Raw genomic sequence first — 21,364 nt, 5'->3', positions numbered from 1 at the left:
ATAGATCTACGAGCCAAATCAATGTCCATTCCAGTGATATTAGCATAAAGGGACATACAGCTTCCTTTTCAAACACTTTCCCTTCACGTGGATCTCAAATGGGTTCAGCTCCAAATATCTTATTCAGATGTTTTGGAAAAGTCAGTTACCTTTTCTGTAACTGGTGTTCTTTGAGATGTGTTGCTCATGTCTATTCCACAGTAGGTGTGCGTGCTTTCCATGTGCACCGGTGCAGGAAGTTTTTCCCCTAGCAGTAGGGGAGCGCCCCAGTGACCCCTGTAGTGGCACCTCCATAGCATGGTATAAGGGACGCTGCGCGCTTCCTCCACCCTCAGTTCCTTCTTGCCAGACAACTCCGACAGAGGGGAAGGAGGGCAGGGTGTGGAACAGACATGAGCAACACATCTCGAAGAACACCAGTTACGGAAAAGGTAACCGTCTTTTCTTCAAGTGATTGCTCATGTGTATTCCACAATAGGTGATTCCAAGCAATATCTGTTGGAGGTGGGTAGGAATTCACAAATTCTCGGGGCGGAGCACATCCCTGCCAAACCCGGCGTCATCCCTGGTCTGGGAAACGATCACATAATGTGAGGTGAACGTGTGAACTCAAGACCATGTAGCAGCCCTACAAATGTCCTAAATGGGGACACGGGCCAAAAAGGCAGACAACGAAGCCTGCGCCCAAGTCGAGTGCACTTTCACAATTGGTGCCGGAGGGATTCCCACCAGGTCATAACAAGTACGGATGCACGAGATGATCCAGTTGGAGAGCCTATGAGTGGAGATCGGCCGATCTTTCATGCACTCAGCCAAGGTGATGAACAGTTGCGAGGACTTTCTAAATGGCTTAGTCCGCTCCAGGTAGAAAGCCAGAGCCTGTCTCACAACCAGTGTGTGGAGGCAGCGCTCCTCACTGGACGCATGGGGCTTGGGGCAGAGGACCATCAGAAAAATGTCCTGACCCATGTGATAGGCAGAGACCATCTTTCGGAGGAACAAGGGGTGTGGGCGGAGCTGAACCTTATCCTTATGAAACACCATGTATGGGGGCTCGGAGATCAGGGCCCTGAACTCTGAGATGCGCCTAGCTGACGTGATTGCAACCAGGAAGGCCACCTTCCACAAGACATGTGACCAGGAGCACGTGGCTAGCAGCTCAAACAGGGGCCCCATGAGATGGGCCAACACCAGGTTTAGGTCCCACTGCCTAACATATGGGAAGAGGCAATCTAACCCCTTAAGGAATCGGCCAGTCATAGCATGGGAGAATACCGTGTGGCCCTGCATCGGTGGATGGAAGGCCAATATGGCCACCAGGTGCATCCTGACTGATGAGGGTGCCACGCTCTGGGATCCAAGGTGAAGGAGGTAGTCCAGAAAAAGCTGGATCAGGGCAGCCACCGGGGAAATGCCCCACTCGTCCACCCATCTGGAAAATCGAGACCACTTTGCCAAGAAGGCTCAGTGCGTGGAGGGCCTACTTTCTAGGAGGATGCGCTGAACCCTTTCTGAGCACATGCTTTGCTCCTGACCGAACCATTGAGCAGCCATGCCATGAGGTGGAGTACAGTTAGGTTGGGATGGAGGAGGCTGCCCTGGTTCTGGGAGAGCAGGTCCGGGCAGGATGGCAATGGCAACAGCCACGGCGGGGCGAGCACCAGGCCCATGAGGGTCTGGTACCAATGCTGCCTGGGCCATGCCGGGGCAATCAGAAGGACCAGGCCTGTCCGTCTTTATCTTTTCCAGGACCTTGCCAGTGGGAATGAGAGAAAGGCATAGAGAAACTGGCCTGACCGGGATAGGAGAAAGGCATCAGAGATAGTGCCCTGTCCCAGCCCCGACCTGGAGCAGAACCGGGGGCAGCGACGGTTCTGTTGAATCACAAACAGGTTCATCTGGGAAGTTCCCCACACTTGGCAAAGTCTGTGCCCCACCTCTGGGTGGAGAGACCACTCGTGCTGAGAGAAGTTCCTGCTCAAGCAATCTGCGCGTGCGTTCTGGGAGCCCGGCAGATCGAAGGCCTGTAGTCAGATGTCGTAGGCTATACAAAAATCCCACAGCCTGAGGGCTTCATGGCAGAGGGCAGAGAATTGGGCCCCGCCTTGCCTGTTGATGTATAACATCGAGGCTGTGTTGTCCATGAGGACCCTGACCACCCAGCCCTCCAGGTACGAGCAGAAGGCCATGCACGCCAGCCGTACTGCCCCGAGCTCCTTGACATTTATGTGGAGGGTCAGATCCTGAGCTGATCACAGACCTTGGGTCTGAACGTTCCCCACATGGGCCCCGCATCCCAGGTCTGACGTGTCGGACACCAACTCCAGCAATGGGGCCCTGTCCTTGAACGGGACCCCTTGGAACATGTTTCTCGGGGAGGACCACCACCATAGAGAGGTGATCACTGGCTCGGGTACTGTGAGGACTTAGTCCATCCTGTCCCTGGCCTGGGAGAACTCCAAGGCCAACCAGAGCTGGAGGGGCCTCATCTGAGTCTGGCGTGGTGGACCACATACATCCACACCGACATGTGACCCAAGAGCTGGAGGCATGCTCTGGCAGTTATCACCGGAAACCTTGTGACCGTGTCTATGAGGCCCTTCAGAGTCTCAAACCTGTCTGGTGGGAGGGAGGCTCTGGCCGACGAGGGATCCAGGACTGCCCTGATAAACTCTATGCGTTGAACCAGGACTAACGTTGACTTGGTGTTGTTTACCAACAGGCTCAAAGTGGTGCACCTGGACAGAAGGAGTGCCACGTGATCCCGCACCTGCGACCGGGAGCTGCCCTTGACCAACCAGTCATCTAGACAGGGGAAGATCTGGACCCCTTGACGCCTGAGGTAGACCGCCACCACCAACATACATTTCATGCAGGGCCGGCTTTAGGCCAATTCCCCCGATTCCCCTGAATTGGGTCTCGCGTCTAAGAGGGCCCCATGCCCAGTGGTGAGCTGGAGCCGGTTCCCAAGCTCCGGCAGCTGTCCACCCTGCCCCCGGCCCCAGCTCACTTCCCCCTCCTCCCCTGAACACTCCACCTCCCCTTCTCCTCCCCCTCTCCTGCTTCCCACAAATCAGATGTTTGCGCTGGAAGCCTGGGTGGGTTCAGAAACAAGCAGCAGCTTTGCAAGGTGAGCTGGGGTGAGGGGGCGAGAGGAGGGCTCCAGGGAGACGCGGCACGGCCCGGCCTGGCCCAGTCCAACTCCGGCCGAGCAGCCCCAGCCCCGGCCCCAACTCTGGCCGGGCGGTGCGGCTCTGGCCCCGGTCGGGTGGTGTGGCTCTGGCCCGGGCCCCGGGCCCGGCCCTGGCACAGCTCCGGCGGGGGTAAGCAGCATGGTAAGAGGCCGGGAGGGGGGTTGGATAATGCAGAGGCAGGGAGTCCCCGGGACTGGGAATGGGGGGGGGGGGTTGGTTTGGACAGAGGTTCTGGGGGGCAGTCAGGGGATGGGGAAGGGGGGGGTTGGGTAGGCATGTGAGTTCCGGGGGTCTGTTGGGGTGGTGGTGTATGGGGTTGGGGCAGTCAGGGGACAGGGAGTGGGGCGAGTTGGGTAGGGGTGGGGTCCTGGGGGGTCAGTTAAGGTGGGGGTCTCAGGAGGGGGTGGTTAGGGGACAAGGAGCATGGGGGGTTGATGGGTTACGGTTTCTGAGGGGGCAGTGGGGGCAGGACATGGCGGGGAGGTCAGATGGGGGGGTGTACTCACCGGGCGGTTCCCTATCAGGTCTTCGGCAGCATATCCTTCAGTGCCGCGGAAGACCCAGAGCGGAGAACCAGAGCGCCACCGGGTGAGTCATCCCTGCTGGGGCCCCGCCAAATCAGGCCCTGCACTTCCTAAAGCCGGCCCTGATTTCATAAATACCCTCGGGGCAGTGGACAGGCCAAATGGGAGGACCATAAATTGGTAGTGTTCCTGCCCCACCATGAAACGGAGAAAGTGTCTGTGGCCCTCAAATATATGAACGTGGAAGTACACGTGCTGCAGATTGAGGCCGGCGCACTAGTCCCTGGGATCCAGGGAGGGGATGATGGAGGCCAGGGAGACCATGTGGAACTTGAGCTTCACCATGTATTGGTTCAGGCCTCGCAGGTCCAAGATGGGCCCGAGCCCACCTTTGGCCTTCGGGATAAGGAAATAGCAGGAGTAGTACCCCTTCCCTTTGAACTCCCCAGGCACCGCTTCCACCACTCCCAGGCCCAGGAGCTGCCCCACCTTCTGCTCAAGCAGAGCCTCATGCAAGGGGTCCCTCGGGAGGGATGGGGCAGATGGTGGTTGGGCGGGGAGGAAGTAAACTGGAGGGTGTAGCCCCGGGAGGTGGTGTTGAGGACCCATCGGTCTGTGGTCAGCTGCGACCACTCCAGGAGGAAAGCCCATAACCGATTGGAGACGGGAAGCTTTATTGAGAGTGGATCCCGATGAGAACTGGGAAGGCACTCCCAGGCGTCCCGTCAAAACCACCTTTTCCCCGCTTGCTTACCCTTGGAGGATCCAGGCTGGGGCACAGGCCGAGACTTCTCATAAGCGGTCTCCTATTTTGGGTGGGTGCCCTGAGTGGGAGTCTGCTACGGTTGAACTTAGGTTTAGCCAGAGCCAGAACATAGAGACCCAGAGTCTGGAGAGTCATGCAGGAGTCTCAGTCCATGCAGCTTTGCATCCGTTTGTTCCGCAAACAGAGCTTTGCCGTCAAACGGGAGGTCCTGCAGGGAGGTCTGCGCCTCGCTGGACAGCCCAGAGAGCAGGAGGACAATGAAAGATGGGGGCCAATGAGGCCATGGTTTGCCACAGGGCATTTGAAATTTTCGCCACACCTTCATGGAGAGGCAAGGCCACCCTGCCCAGTGCAGAGGACGACAGCAAGTTAAATAGAGAGTCCGAGGGCTCCTCCATCTCCTCTGCTCAGAGGTGGAGGCTTGATGCCACCCTTTTTAAGAGTTCTTGGTGAGCCCTAAAGTCCTCCTGTGGGACGGAGGGAAGAGGGGCCATAATTGCCTCATCCGGGGAGGGTGAGGAGGCTGGCGCGGTACTTTGGGGGTCCACTGGCACTGGAGGGTCCACCACCTGGTCCGTCTCTGGGCACGGTGCCAAAAATGTATGTCCCACCGATTCCTTCCTCAGAGGTCTGGAGAGGAGGCCAATGGTCCTTCTGAGGCTCTGGCCACCGAGCGAGCCCCCACCGGGGGCCTGACCTATCGATGGATGACTACAAAGGGAAGCCGGGCTGAAATACGACCTGCCACTTTCCCTGGACCGGGAGGAGCGGTGACTCCGGGAGCGATACTGACCTCGGAACCACAATCCCAACGTGGAGGACCGGTACCGTCAGTAACAGCTGCTCCGCGACTGGCTCTGGCGGGCAAACCCGCAACGGCGAGACGACGGCGATCAACGCCCGGGGCTGCAGAGGCGATGCCATGGCAGTGTCCAGGAGCAGGACACCAAATGGGAACAACGTTGACATTCGTGCCATGACCCGCTGCAATAGCCCCTCCAAGACAAGGACCTTTGGCAACATCTCCCTTGGTCTCGACGGCATTCACTCCTCGAGGTGGAGTGGTGCTGAGAGTCTCGGTCAGACGGAACCCAACCAGACAACCTGGTGGGCATCGAGGGCAATCCACGTGGACTTTGCCCTGAATGGTCGCTGGGCAGCGAACAGCATCGGGAACGTCCCCTCAACCGAGACCAGTGCCGAGCCGGAGGTGACTGCAGAGATCCCAGTGGTGGCTTGCCTCTGGAGCGCGGGGCTGACATCAGCAGTGCTCCTGGTACTGGCATGGATATAACATCCCGGGCCACTCCGGTGTGGAAGACATCCAGGGATGCCTGCTCTGAATGGGCCGGGCTACTCTGCTCGACTTGATTCAGAAGCCTAGAGGCCGGTGGGGATCGAAGACTGCCCAATGCGGGCCTAGCCTCTGTCTCAGGTTTACTCCGTGCCGCGGCGAAGAAGGCCTCTCCCTAACATTCTTGGCATGCCCCGTGGATGGGGAACAGTGCTGACTAGTAGATGGTGCTGGAGGGTCATCACGCACCAACACCGCGGTGCCCGGTGCTGACTCAGAGTGGCGCACCGTAGCCGCGGTCAGCGCCCGCTCCATCAGAATAACCCAGACCCTAATGTCCCTTTCTCTCTTAGTCCAAGGCTTAAACAACTTGCAAATCTTGCAGCAATCGCTGAGATGGGTTTCCCCCAAACAGAGTAGACAGTCTGAGTGCGGATCACTCAGTGGCATAGATCGCCTACAAGTGTTGCATGATTTAAAACCCAGGGCACGGGGCATGCCTCGGCCTGCGCACTCTAGCTAAACTAAACTAACTAACTAACTACAGGTATCATACACTGAACAAACAAGCAGTTTCGGGGATGAGCTACAGCAAAGCTGGAGTAGAGCAGTTCCGAAGCACCTTCACTGGCGGCAAGAAGGAACTGATGGTGGGGGATGTGTGCAGCACCCCTTATGCTGTGCCATGGAGGCACCACTCCAGGGGTAGCTGGGGCACTCCCCTACGGGTACTGCTAGGGGAAAAACTTCTGGCACCGGTGCACGTGGCAAGCACACACACCTATTGTGGAATACACATGAGCAATCACTTGAAGAAGAATAGTTGCCATCTTCATGCACTATTACAGTATTTGACATTTAGAACAGTTCATCAAATTATTGTGGATATTAACAGAATGCAACACTATGATTAAATAAAAGCTCTGTGTAAACTCAAACGCTTCCCTCTCACACAAAGAGAAGTTGGTCCAGTAGAAGATATTACCTCACACACCTTGTCAGTCTATGATTAAGTGATACACATCATATGAAACAGCTGTAATCTCATCTTTGTAGAGTGTGTTTTTCACCGTGATATAAGTACATTCAAGTCCAGCTAAATGCAAACTTTGTTAACCCACATAATTCTTGAAGTGTAACACAATTGGGACCCCAATAATTTGGTCTCTATCAATCTCACTAAGGCCCATTTTATTGCACTCCAATTAATTATCTCCTTTCTGCTTCCCTTCCCCCTCCCCATCTTTTTTCTTAATCTTTCTTCATGTCATCCTTTTCCCTGTCAATCTTTTTTTTTTTTTTAAACCATTTTGAGCAGCTGCAGTAGAAGGAATGAAAAATTTCTTACCCAATAATTTTCTGTTAGCAGCTTCTCTTCTCATTTGTAACTGATGGGTTAATGCCCCACACCTTTAGAATTTGGAGGCAGCTCAATATTGTTAATAGGGTCTCCAGGACTAAGCCTGCCCTTCTGTTCAGGCCAACAGAAGAGTTCTTCCAAAGCTGCAGAAACACTCTTGCAATAAATTATTTGCATTAGGACAACTTGATATAATGCATTAATTAACCTTAAGAGAATTATATGTTTAGTCTCCCTTTAGAGAAAATTTTCAATTTGTATTCTGGTCATTTAGAAGACTACCAGGGTGGGATGAATAAGTAGAGAAGCTGCTAACACAAAGAAAATTATCAGATAAGAAATTTCTCATTCTGTTTGCACAGCTTCTCTCCTCATTCGTCACTAATGGGAAGGAGTGAGCAGTGAATCAAAAGTGTGCATGGATGGGGGAAGATAAGCCTATGTATGACACCAGCAATTCTAGCCATTGAGATAATTGGCTGGATGACCATTGCCAGGAAATGACTGATGCAATAAAGTATTGGATCTTGCAAATATTGACTATGAGGGAAAATTATGGCCAGTCCTTAATTTTACTTCCAAATATCAAGCCAATCTTCCTTAACCCCTTAAGTAACTTTTTTTCTTTAGATTATTTGTGACTATGGCATTTTAATTTTCATCTTTAGAAAAGAAATGGTAGTATGCACATTATGCTGTATATCTCCCAAGCAATAGGAGTGCCACTTCATGGGACAATGTACATGCTGCACATCGTGAATCTTTTAATGTGGAATTTGATGTAGTTCCATGCTTCACCTGAAGAATCAAGGTACTGTTTGATTTGTTGTCTTTTATTCCTGTTATTCACTGAGTTTTGAACATCTAAGCACTATCTGAAAAGTGTTACAAGTGTTAGTGTTTAATATAGACACACACACATTTATTCTTCTGTTTTTATTTTAGGGATAATTGAAACAGGAAATTTAACAACTGACCTAAATATATCCACTGCTCCAAGCCTGCCAAACCTTTGACATCAGCCGGCCAATTTATATATAACCCCTTGAAAAATGCATTTGTTTGTCTTTTTTACAAATGCTACTTGACAAGTTCTTGGCAGATTACCCGTAACAGGCAGGTCACTTTTATCATAAATCAAAGATTATCACTGCCTTCTGGAAGCCAGAAATGAGGTGATTCAGGATAGAGATCAGAATCTTAACGCCTTGGTTTGCTGCAAGTTCCCTAATGGACAAAATGCAGGCTAATAAAGCACATGGAAAGGAAGCACATCTCTATCAGTCTAGCAATTCCAGGTATGGGATTTTATATGCAAAAGCGATCTTTCATCATTTATACTACCAGAACATGGGAGCAGAAACACATAAATCTGGTGAATACCAACCACTGGTGCCAATGGATTAATACATGCTCTTTAACATGAATAAAACCATCATACTGTCAAAGACACACTCATTAAAAATGAGGTTTTATGCTTATACAGCTGCCCAATACAAACATTTGCAACATATATGAAGAAATTTTTTTGAAGGTCAGAAACCCTATGGTTCATTTAAGATCAATAATAGAACCTGCATCAATGGTACCAGCAGCGACACATTCTGCTACACACTGAGATATTCAACTATAAACTGAAGCCTCGTGAATTAGAGACTGACATTCTACTGAGATTATACATGTCTACACTACCACTTATGTCGGCAAAATTTATGTTGCTCAGAAGTGTGAATAAACACACCCCTGAGCAACATAAGTTTTGCAGGCGTTAAGTGGGAGTGTGCACAGTGCTATGTCGGTGGGAGAAGCTCCTGCCAACATAACTACTGCCACTCATTGGAGGTGGTTTAATTATGTCGACAGGAGAGCTCTCTCCCGTTGGCATAGAGTGGCCACACGAGCGATCTTACAGCAGTACAGCTGCATCGGTGCAGCTGTGCCACTTCAAGGTCTCTAGTGTAGACATAGCCTTTGAGTCTAGGTACCCACGAGTTCCTCATGCTCAGCTCTGTAGCTATTTTGGTTGCAAAAGAAGCTGTTCATCTAAGTTTACTGTCACGGGCAATATTTCACAATAGCAAGTTGACAATGACTGTAGGAGGCAGGATAATGAAAGCGATTGTTAATAGCAACAGAAGGGAATTTAATCACATGTCTGAACAAACACTTCTGAGGTATTTCAGTATCCACTCACTTCTCTTTATCTCTATCCATAACACTGTGTTCTCCTGCAGAAGACTTGCTTTTCATGGAGATTCTTCAAAATGATCAAATATTTCCTTAACTTGATAGGCTGCTTGTTTCCTGAGGAGTCCCAAGACAGCCAGTCTTTTCCAGTGGAGTCACAAGCCAGTCCAGGACAAATGAACACAATATTCTCTTTAGGTAATTTCTTTTTATTTTCCCTTTTAGATTCAGAAATCTCACTGGGAGAACCATTCATTGAACAGTGAATACCAATAAGCATTCGGGCTTTTGATTAATCCATTGTTGAAATAATCATAAGAGGAAGAAAACTTAACAGGTTGTTCTATCCATATTTAATTTTTTTCCCAAAACTCAGTTTTCCTCAATGCCCAAATGGAAGGAAAGGTGTATTCCTTCACTTACATTTCCATATGTACTTCAGAAGATGGATATGATGATTTATGGGAAACTTTATGCTGTAACAAAGAATCCCAGACTTCAGGGGTTCTCTTTTATAAATGTTTCATGATTCACAGCAGTAGGCTCAGTGTATTTACTATAGTAATTCAGAAAAAAAAGTAAAACAATGTTGACTTTCAACAATATTTTAAATACACTAACATCTGTATTTAGTGTTTTAAATCATTAATTGTTTTCTATTTTACTATTGCAATTGTTTTAACTATTTGCAGCATCTTCAGAGCTATAAATGGTGGGTTTTATAAACGCCTTCTTATACAATGAGAATGAACACAGCTACCACTAGCACAATTTCATTTAGTTTTGAACAGAAAATGAACATATTAGATCAGATTCTCTGGTGTGATCATAAAATCATGGAAATTGCTGCTGAATACCTCTTGTGAGATACTGAGTCCCCACAATTCCCTGGGGAAAATGGAGAAACTGAGTATGTTCAGCATCATCCAATACTGGGCCCTTGTTTTATATTACATTTCTTAAAAAGCCAATTTATTTTTTGCAATTTGATTTTTCTACTCATGATATAAGTTTGTCCACAAAGAGGCTATTAATATTATGCCTATTAAAGTTAAGTTTTGTTTAAAAAAGAAGTCTATACAGGAAAAAACTTTAAAAAGATAAATTTCCAAACTCTGATATTGTCACAGAAATACAATCAATAAACCTCAATTTTCTTCAGATAGAGTAGTAATGCTACCATAGTCTGAATTATTTAACGTAACTGCATCACTCCCAATACTTTCAAAGAGTTTTGGAAACAAAATCTGTACATTCTGAATTATTCTAATACATCTCTACCCCGATATAACGTGGTCCTCAGGAGACAAAAAATCTCACCGCGTTATAGGTGAGACCGCGTTATATCAAACTTACTTTGCCCCCCCTTCCCGTTCCTTGTTCCCTGACCACCCCTTCCAGAGACCCCCCTCCCTAATCACCCCCAGGACCTCACCCCCTACCCAACCCCCCTGTCCTCTGACTGCTCCGACCCCTACCCACCCCCCACCCCCCGACAGGAACTCACCGGCAGCGGTGGGAAGCAGTGTGCGCAGCCCCAGTCCGCTCCACTCCGCCAGCTCCCAGCCGCGGCGCTCCGCTTCCCGCCATCAGTGAGTGCGGGGAGGTTGGGGAAAGGATGCCTCCCCGCACTCACCTGTGTCAGGAAGTAGAGCGATGTGGCCCCAGACTGCTCTGCTTTCCTTGCCCCGGCCCCAGCCGTGTTGCTGGGGGGCAGCTGGGGAAAGCTCCTGCACTCACCTGTGGCAGGAAGCGGAGCGCCATGGCTGGGAGCTGGTGGAGTGGAGCTGGCTGGGGCTGGGCTGCTCTGCTTCCCACCACCGGTGAGTGCAGGGAGGTTGGCGAAAGGACGCCCCCCACACTCACCGGTGGCAGGAAGCAGAGCGAGGCGGCCCCAGCCCACTCCACTCTGGCACCTCTCAGCCGCAGCGCTCCGCTTCCTGCCGCCGGTGAGTGCAGGGAGGTTGGGGAAAGGACACCCCCCACACACTCCCATACTCACCTTCGGCGGGAAGCAGAGTACTGCGGCTGGGAGCTGGCAGAGTGCAGCAGGCAGGGACCAGGCTGCTCTGTTTCCGCTGCTGCTGGTGAGTGCGGGGGCAATCCCTTCCCCCAAGCCTCCTCCTCCGAGCGACATGGCTGGGGCCAGAGCGAAGGAAGCAGAGCGGGCTGCTCCCAGCCCCCCACTAATCCCCCGGGCCACTCTGGGACTGCGGGGTCCCCAAAAGTGCCCTCCCACAGCTCCTGCCCCCCAAACCCTGGGGAGGGGAGCCCCTGACCGCCCCCAAGACCCTCTGCCCCTTATCAAACCCCTCAGCCCCAGCCTGGTTCAGCACCCTTAAAACGCTGCTCAGAGCAGGGTGTCAGAGCTTTACCGTGTTATATGCGAACCCGTGTTATATCGGGTCGCGTTGTATCGGGGTAGAGATGTATCTGTCTCTTATTTTATAGCTTTAACATCATAAATAAATCAGCAAAACCTTGAATGTTACAATTATTTGTTTCTCTAGTTAAGTAAAGGTTTTAATATGAATGAAATTCACTGATTGTTGTGGTATATTTGAAAATAGGGTTTGTGTGCTAACTCATGGTGAAGCAAGGGAGTACTTCAAGGGAAGATCATGAAGATGGACAGAGAGATCTTAACATGAAAAGAAAATACTAGATTGTGGTGTTTTATATTTGGGGGGAGAGGGTATTTTAAGCATTGAGAAATACAAAGACAATTTTGGTCCAGTTTTACATTATTTTTTTGGCTTGCACCCCATATCTAAGAAACTACACAAAGTGATAATGGAAAATCAAAAAAATGTGCTTTGTCACACATCCTAACAAAAAAATAGCTTATAAACTTACATAGTTCAAATGTAAAAGACACACAGACCTTTTGTGAATGAATTCTTATGTGCTTCATAAATCAAGGCTGTGATTCTTAAACTTCACCTGATAAGTAAATCTTACATGCAGTACCTACCTATGTCATATGCCAGAAAGTCAGCTGAAAAGCACTTTGCACCATTACTCAGAGAAGTATCATTATGGGTATTTCCACCAAAAATCAGCATAGCTCCACTTATTAAGACAGCTGAATGAAGATACTTTGCAAAACCACTCTCTTTCAAAATAGTCCTAGAAAATATAAGAATAAAATAATACATTATAATATATTAAAAGCCTATCCCTTTTATAATAGATGACAGTTATAGCTAGGGTTCCTACATAAAATACAAAAAACAGTAAAGTTAAGTAGGGTACCCAGTGAATATAATACAAAATATACTCATTTCTGAGATAATAAATTTGCTCATATAATAAAAGTTTCTAATTCAATAAAAAAATCAAAATCAAAATATCCATTTTATTATTTTACCAACTGATTTATCTAAAAAATTAGATCAGCTATGCATTACTCAGGAAATATGTTTGCCTACAAAAAGATTAACTTTTTAACCCAAAATTTCTATTAGCATGTGCACACATAATTTTTTGGCTAGAGAAAGAAGAGTTATTCAACTTTCATTACTGTTGTTTTTTGAGACATGTTGCATATACCCATTATGCTGGGTGTATGTGCATCTCATGCACTGGTACCAGTGACCCATCTCTAGCGGTTCCCACAGAGGCAGCCATGCCTGAACCATGATGTCGCTCAGTGTCCAAGCAAAAGGTACCAAGGGTGAAGCTTTCATGCCCACCCTTCAATTCCTTCACACCAGACTCTTACATGAAAGACACCAATGTATTGGGGATGGAGGGTGGGTCATGTAATAGACATATGTAGAGCCCTGCATGGGGGATGCTGCACGCTCGGGGCAGGCAGCAGCAGCCAGTGGCTGAGGCTGGGCAGCAGGTCGGAGTCAGGGCTGTCCAGCACCCGCTTGCTGTGCTGTTTCCTGTCTAGCAGCTAGGGCCCCTCAGGCATCGCCAGAGTGCCCACCATAGCCTAGCATAGCAGCCCTGGCTGTGCTCCCAGACCCAGACCCAGCCCGCCGGCTCCTGGGCAGCAGGGCCCCAGCACCCCATCCCTCAGCCCCACTGTGATGCAACACACACTGCTGCTGCTGTGTGCTGTCGCTCGCGAGCCCCTGGGAGCAGCACGTGATTCAACGCGTCTTTCCCCCATCCCCCTGCTCTGCCGCACTGCCCCTTCTCCTCGAAATCCCCGCCCCGTGCTGCCTCTTACCCCCAGTTCCCACCCTCACACTGCCTCTTCCCTGCAAGGCCTCCCCTCCCCGTTGCTATCCCTTGTGAGACGGCTTGCTGCTGCAGGTGCAGATGCAGAAACAGGTAAAAGGCAGCTAGTGGATTGCTGGTTGGATTGTGGGTTGATCTTGACAGATGCAGATCCACATTTTTGTATCCGCACAGGGCTCTAGACATATACAATGTAGCTCAAAGAACAACCATTACAAAAGGTGAGTGATCACTCTTTCTTCTTTTAGTGATTGCCTATTTCCATTAGACTAGGTGACGCCAAAGAAGTTTTCAGGGAAGGTGAGGCTAGGAGTCTCATCAGAAAAGGGACTGCAAAACTATTTTCCCAACAATAGCAAAGGCATCGACTGTGAACTACATTATCAGCACATTACCCACAAAGGCTGTGGCTGCTGAGTGAGCTCTAGCTGAATGCACAGACAACTTTTCCATAGGGGTGTTGTAACATGACAATGCAGCTGGTGATCCACTTGGACAGCCATTATACTGTTGCAGTATGCCCCCTCATTAATTATGCATGGGAGACAAATAGTTGGGAAGACAGCCAAAAGGGCTTTGGTTCTGTCTAGATAAAAAGCCAGGACTTGGCAAACATCCAAACTGTGGAGCTTTTGTTTGTCTTTATGGAAATGTAGCTTTGAAAAGAAAACTGGTAAATCTATAGACTGGTTGAGATGAAAATCAGACTCTCCTTTGGAAAGAAACTTAAGATTTGGCCTAAGCTGTACCTTGTGCTGGAAAAACACAGTGTATGGAGTGTTCTGTTACTAGGACATGCAGCTCTCCTACTCTCCTTGTGATGTGATGGCTACCAAAAAGCTACCTTTGCTGAAAAGTGTAACCCCAAACAGGAAGCTAATGGTTCAAAAGGGGAGCCTCATAAGTACTGATAACTAAATTCAAATCCCCATGTGAAGCAGGGTTGCTAATGGGTTGAAACATCCCATCTAGTTCTTTTGAGAACCTGTAGTCATTGGTTTAGAGAAAAACAGTCCTCCCCCTGATATGGAAGTGGAACGCTGAAATTGCAGCCAGGTGCACCCTGATGGAGCTGACAATCAAACCTGACTCTTTCAGGTGTCACAAATAGTCCAAGATTTTTGAAGTATGGTCTGCATAGGCCACAGACAGTCCATGGTTAATTCCCCAGATAGAAAACTGCTTCCACTTACTAAAGCGAGTAGCTCTCATGGATAGGGTTCCTACTTTTAAGTGGGACATTTCGGACCATTTCAGAACAATGTGACTCTTCAGGGTCTAGCCACTGAGGAACCAGGCCATGAAGTTGACGGTTTGGGTGTAACACCCAACTGTGATCTTGCGATATCAGGTTCTTGACTGAAGGCAGGGGAAAAGGTTCCTTGACTGATAGCTTGCAGCGGTCTGAATACCACAGTTGTCTTGCCCAGGGTGCCACAATGAGTATCATTTTGTCTTGGTCCTGCTTCAGCTTGAGGATGGCCTTGGAAATAAGTGGTATGGGGAGAAGGCAGGGATAGGAGTAGAGCAGGTTCTTGCCCCAAGGGAAAAGAAACACCCCTGAGATAGACCCTGGACTGGGGCCTGCCCTCAGATAGAACTGGGAGCAGTTCTGATGGGTTGTGACTATGTCCACAGTTAGGATTCCTCCTATTTGAACCACTGATCTTAGAATAAGTGTGTTTGGAGACCACTCATGATGCAAGGTGAAGGATGTGCTTAATCTGTCCACTCTGACATTGTGAACCCCCCAGAGGTGTGATGCTACAAGTGACAAGGAATTTTATATGCAGAAGTTCCACAGCCTGACTGCCTCCTGGCAGAGGCTCTTTGATGTGGCTTCTCCCCTGTTTATTAATGCACAATACTGCTGTGGTGTTATTGGCAAGTATTTGGACAGTTCTATTGTGTAAATGGGTAGGAACTGGTGACCTGTAGGTCTAGAATGTTATATGTAGTCCCATCTCTTGACTGGACCACAAGCTGTGAGCTTGACAAACTCCCAGATGGTCTCCCCACCCCATAGTTGAAGCATCTATTACTAGAGTCATGGAAAGAAGAGGCAGAGAGAAGAAGTCTCCTGCACACATTGTTGTGGCTCATCCACCAATCCAGTGAAGATAAGATTTTGCCAGGGATACATACCAGTCCATCCAAGTGATGTATCTGAAGGCAGTACACTGACCTGAATCATAACTGTATCCCTCTGAGATGAAGTCTGGCATCTGGGTTCATGTAATTGCATGCCACCATGTGCTCCAGGAGCTTGAGGCAATTTCTCACTGATGTCTGAGGGGCACACAGAAGTCTTGGATGGCTAGGAGTCTTACTAGCGTCAGAAAGGCCCTGCCTAGGGTTGAATCCAGAACTGCGCCAATAAATTCTATTCTCTGGTGGGGTGCTATGGTCAATTTCTATCAAATTGGTCTAACAAAGAGGTCTAACAAATTGGTCTAACAAAGAGGTCTAACAAATCAGTTAATTCCAAGTCTAGGCATTAAGCAGCTGGAGTGTTCGATTCATGCATTTCTCCACCCCCTGAAGGGTGAAGCAGCTCCACAGAAGCCAATCATCCTGGTAAGGGTACACCTGGGCATCCAGTGGTGGAGGCTTGGTGCCACCGTTCCCATTCATTTCATGAAAACCCTCAGTGCAGATGATAGGCCAAATGGTAGAACTGTAAACTGGAAGTGGTCCCCTTTTGCTAGAAATTTTCTGTGACCAGGGTGAATAGCTACATGGAAATATGCATCCTTTGAGTCTAGGGCAGCATACCAATCTCCTGGATCTAATGAAGGGATAATAGTTGTTAGGGAAACCATGTGGAACAAACACTTATTGATTTATTTATTAGGTACCAAAGGTCCAGAATAAGCCTGAGACCCCCTTTTGCTCTGGTTATTAGGAAGTACTGATTCAGAGTGGTACTTCTGGGGCTCCCAGAGAAAGTAGATTCTGCTCTTCTTGCCTCAGAACTGATTTGAGAGATGAGTCCCTGAAAAGGGACAGGGAAGGTGGGAAAGACAGGAATTGGAGGGTATATCCCAATTCCACCAAGCTTAGCACCCAATTGTTGGAGGTGATGGACTGCCACACACTTAGGAAATGTGACAACATGGTCTCATGGGGACTGAGGGGAAACCTGTAAGATCTGGTACAGTCCGCATACCATGTTTGATGATGAAGTCAAATAGGCTGTTAAGAGGCATGCAACTGCTTGGATGAGGAAGCTGTGGATGTGGGGGCGGGGGAAGACTTCAAGCTTATACTGATCCAGCTCTCTAGGCAAATACTAGTGCACTGAGTGTGAAACTTTGGGTCTCTATAGACCAGCTGGAAAGAGAACAGGGATTACAATACTTCCCTTTTAAATGTACGCAGTGCCTCATCTGTTTCAAGGAAAATAAATTACAGCCTTTGAAGGGGAGATCTTCAGTGGTTCGTTAGACTTTGGCGAGAATTCATGAAGCCTGGAGCCATGTATATGGTGCATGGTTACTGCCATTGCCATGACTCTGGCAGCTGAGTCCACTGTATCCAAAGAGGCATGTAGAGCAGATCTTGTGACTGTACAACCTTCCTCTAGGAGACACTGACACTCAGCTTTGGAGTCCTCAGGCAGTTTTATTAAGGAATTTAAAGATGGCATCCTGATATGAATATTCACAACAGGTCAACAGAGCCTGACGGTTTGCTCTGCACCATTTTAATCCCTCAGTTGCATATATTTTTCAGCCAAAGAGGTCTAACTTTTTTTTTTTTTGCATCTTTATCCTTAGGAGGCACTTTTGCTCTACCTTGGCAGTTTCTTTCATTTTCTGCTGCCACTACTCGGGAGGATGGTGTGGCATCTTAATAAAACTGCTCATACACCTGAGAGGGAATCTGGTTCTTGTGCTCCAGGAGCTTTTTTCACTGGCATGAAGGATGACTGAGCTTGCTATGAAGTTTTAATAGACTTACAAGCTGCACAGCTGCTTCATTTATACGGAGAGAAACTTTCGCTGACATAGCTGGGTGTAAAATGTCTATGATCTTGTGAGGATTTTCTTCCACAAGTTGTATTTGTATCCCCCGTAGCATAGCCATTCTTTTCAGGAGTGCCTGGCAGGCCTTAAAATCATCCAGTACCAGAGAAGATTATTTCTCTTTCAGGGCCTCATCTGTTGAGGAAGATGACATATTCCAAGAGGACAGGTTACAATCCTCTTGGGGCTGGTTGAGAAATGCAGACCTGTCTGAAGCCAACAATGGGCAATCCTGAGCCTTGGCCCCTCAGTGAAGGCTAATATTGGAGTCAAGCAGCCTACCAGTACTGTAACAAGCAGACTTTGCCTGTGGGAATATATTTCAGTAGTGTAGCAATTGGCTGGTACTGACTTCCAATGGTCTGTCAGTTCCGAGTTGGCAATATTCCCTCCTCTGGGACTAGTTTCTGTAGTGCAGTGGAGATGATAATCTAGAATCCGGAGGCATCCCCCATGGTATTCAGTAGGGACAGTGATGGGGTTGGCACAGTACCAGAGACCAAGTGTGCTTAGACTCAGCCCTTCAGTCTCTCAATCTTCCCTTGTCAAGACAACTCCTATGAGAGCAACAATGATCCCTAGAAGATGCCCTGCATTCCTGTACTGGGAGACATAGGAGGGGAGGAGGAGTACTCCCCAGGCCAGGGATGCATGGTATCAGGGATTACATTACTGGAGGTTGGGAGTGAGAGTACCATAGTCTAGTTGTAGACAACAGTAACATCAAACTTCAGAATGGTAGCCATGTTAGTCTGTATCAGCAAAAAGAACAATGAGTACTTGTGGCCCCTTAGAAACTAACAAATTTATTTGAACATAAGCTTTCATGGGCTAAAACCCACTTCATCGGATGCATGCAGTGGAATGTTATCAACTCTGTCCACATATCTATTCAGGGGACACCATCATAGGACCTAATGACGTCAACCACACTATCAGAGGCTCGTTCACCTGCACGTCTACCAATGTGATATATACCATCATGTGCCAGCAATGCCCCTCTGCCGTGTACATTGGCCAAACTGGACAGTCTCTACGCAAGAGAATAAATGGACACAAATCAGACGCCAAGTTATAGTTGGTATGGCAACACCCATTTTTTCATGTTCTCTGTGAATATATATCTTCCTACTGTATTTTCCACTGCATACATCCGATGAAGTGGGTTTTAGCCCACAAAAGCTTATGCTCAAATAAATGTGTTCGTCTCTAAGGTGCCACAAGTATTCCTCATTCTTTTTTAGTAACATCAAAGGCTTTCTGGTTATCAGCACCATGCATTGAGGTACAGCAGTTATCATTGGTCTTGGAGCTGCCTTCATAATCAATGGATGCTGTACCAGACCTGAAGATGCTGGTACCATAGCAGACCCAGACACTGAAGGCAACGTGCACCCCATGAAACAACTCCAGCAAGACAGTATCAGTCTGAGTAAGGGCAGTACCATCAGGCTCATGAGATCTTTCTCAGCTCTGTCGGCCTCTGGTACCAAGATGGCCCTTTGCCCTGCTGTGATCAAGGATGACAGTTCTAGAGCCTTCTCTAGGGAAAGCAGCAGTGCTCAACAGTCCTGGCTTGTGAAACGGAGTCAATGGCTCTTCCCTGATCAAGCCACTATGGAGTGGTATCAGAGAGCAAAGAGTCCCGCACTGAGGATTTTGATGAGGCAGAAACCATCTTAGCTTTGGAGGCCAAGAGGGCTCTGAGTATTTATGTCTCTTTGAGGAATGCCCTGGTGTAGAGTTTCTCCTCCTTTCTCTGCCTTCTGCTAGGGCCAGAGGTGCATAGACAGGGAGGAATTCCCTTTAACTGATTGAGGCAGTAGCAATGAAGAGTAAAGGGTGACCTCCACAGTGATGTACCTGAACTGTTCTACTCTTAGCATCTTGCCTTGCCTCAGCAAATCAGATATCTGTCCTTGAGATGACCTTCACTCAAGCAATTCAGGCAGCAAGAGTGAGGGTCACTCACAGACATCAGTCTGCAACACCCAGAACAAGGTTTGAAGGTGGGGACATAGGCACAGGTTCCCCCGGTACCAGGGCACAGCCCAAAGTCCACTGATTTACTAATGAGGGAGGCAGGGAGGAAACGAGGGAGAAAGAAAGAAAGAACAGCCCACTCGAGGAACACAAACTAGCAAAAAATACTAACTAGAAGTTCAGAGGAACAACTGACAGCATGTTCTTACCACTGAGCACAGACAGTAAGAAGAAATAGAAGGGTAGATGTGTCAGCTCAATATTTTATACTCTCAACTCAAAACAGGAACAGCACCAGGGCCTTTTGTGGGAGCGGATAAGACCGCTAGTAAGGAATTTCCTCTACACTGCCTCCAACCCTAGGGCTCAATCCTACAAACCCTTATCCATGTGAGTAGTCAAAGAGGTTGCTTGATCAGACCCTTACAATGAATTACATTACTGTACTCTGCATAAATACATAATGAAACCATTTTGCCTTTAAACTTCACATTAACGTTGCTTTGAGCTAACATTCTTTCTTTCTTTCTTTCTAATTGCATAACACAGTCGCCCTAGGGGTGCGCTGATTTTTTTACCTTCATTTTTACATCATTGTGATTCCCTTATGTGACAGTATGTCTCATTGCTTTGATATGATGTCAATCGACTAAAAAATTAGAGACATCATTAAAAAAAAGAATAAGAATTATTGTGTGTTAAGAAGCTGGGAAGTGGGTGTTGAATCTAAATACAGAATCTTGCCCTTCAAAAACTTTTTTTGTAAAAATACCATAAAAGGAGACAGTAATGACTAACTGCAGTACCGAATTTTTTTCTGTGATGCTAATAAAAGAGAATAAGTCAGCACATCCATAAGCACAGCCATACCTTTCTAACTGCTTCCACTTTTAGCCTCCATATTTTTTAACTAAGTGTGGGTTGCATTTTTTTTGTTATTTATAATTAATACATTTTTCAGATAGAGCACGAAACACACAAAAGTGTGTTTTACCAACCTAAAATTAGCTTCACCTTTTAAATAATTTTTGGCCTAACAACTTAATATTTTATGGCCAACATATTTTTCAATATATTATTCTTGCTTTTATAATTATCTTTGAGTGTCCAAAATGTGCTAGATACCTCAAAGCAACAAGTATATGTATGGTCCCAGCCCACAAGAACGTGCAATCCAACTTTAACAAGACTTAAAAATAGGGTTATAAACATGAAAAAAGCAGGAAAAGTTGAAGAACAAGGGTAACAAAAACATGCTTATTCAGCTCAAAGACGCATGTACATATCTTGATGGTCATGTTGCTTTTATTTTCCCCTCTCCCTCCCCTAATTTTTCATAGGCAAGACAGAAAAAGTTAGTTTTTAGGAGGTATCTGAATGAGGTGAGAGGTGGCTAGCAGAACAGGTTTAGGGAAGGCATGGTAAGCACGGGGTAGCTTGGAAGAAGGTGTAGATAGGTCAGAGAGAAGATGATAAACAGGGTATTGTGGCTGAAATCACCACTGGAGTGGAGCCAGGATGAAACACAGAAGTGTATATACTCAATTTATGTTTACTATCATATTCTTCATTCTTTGTCCTATACTCTGAAGACTGAAGGCTGATCTATATTATATACAGCTACAAACAGTCTATAATGGACTTTCTAGTATCTGGGGATTAGCCAAAAAGATCCCTCAACCACACCCTTTACAGAGGTCAATAGTGAGGATGGTACACAAGGTACTACAAGAACTTATACCACCAGAAAATTCCCCTGCACTAGGAGGCTAGGTTAGGCTGGGTTTAAGGCTACTAGAGCAGTGGCAAAGCAGTTTTGATAGATGTATGAATC

At 47.7% G+C, this 21,364-nt stretch overlaps 1 protein-coding gene across 30 annotated transcripts in view; it reads right to left on the bottom strand.

Moving 5' to 3' along the window:
* The window catches only part of ATRNL1 (attractin like 1), a 1,032,651-nt gene that overhangs the window by 759,881 nt on the left and 251,406 nt on the right, over positions 1-21,364 (bottom strand). For 29 of the 30 annotated variants that reach the window (XM_039547653.1, XM_039547651.1, XM_039547655.1 and 26 more), the window contains one exon: positions 12,300-12,454. In XM_039547653.1, the coding sequence (XP_039403587.1) occupies positions 12,300-12,454 (155 nt within the window). Of the gene's footprint in view, positions 1-8,905; positions 9,882-12,299; positions 12,455-21,364 lie in introns of those variants that run through there. The other variant, XM_039547674.1, reaches the window with a different exon arrangement.

The sequence above is a fragment of the Mauremys reevesii genome, linkage group 7 (assembly GCF_016161935.1).
Source record: "Mauremys reevesii isolate NIE-2019 linkage group 7, ASM1616193v1, whole genome shotgun sequence".
NCBI classification, from domain to species: domain Eukaryota; kingdom Metazoa; phylum Chordata; order Testudines; family Geoemydidae; genus Mauremys; species Mauremys reevesii.
This window is presented reverse-complemented; position numbering and strand designations above follow the sequence as displayed.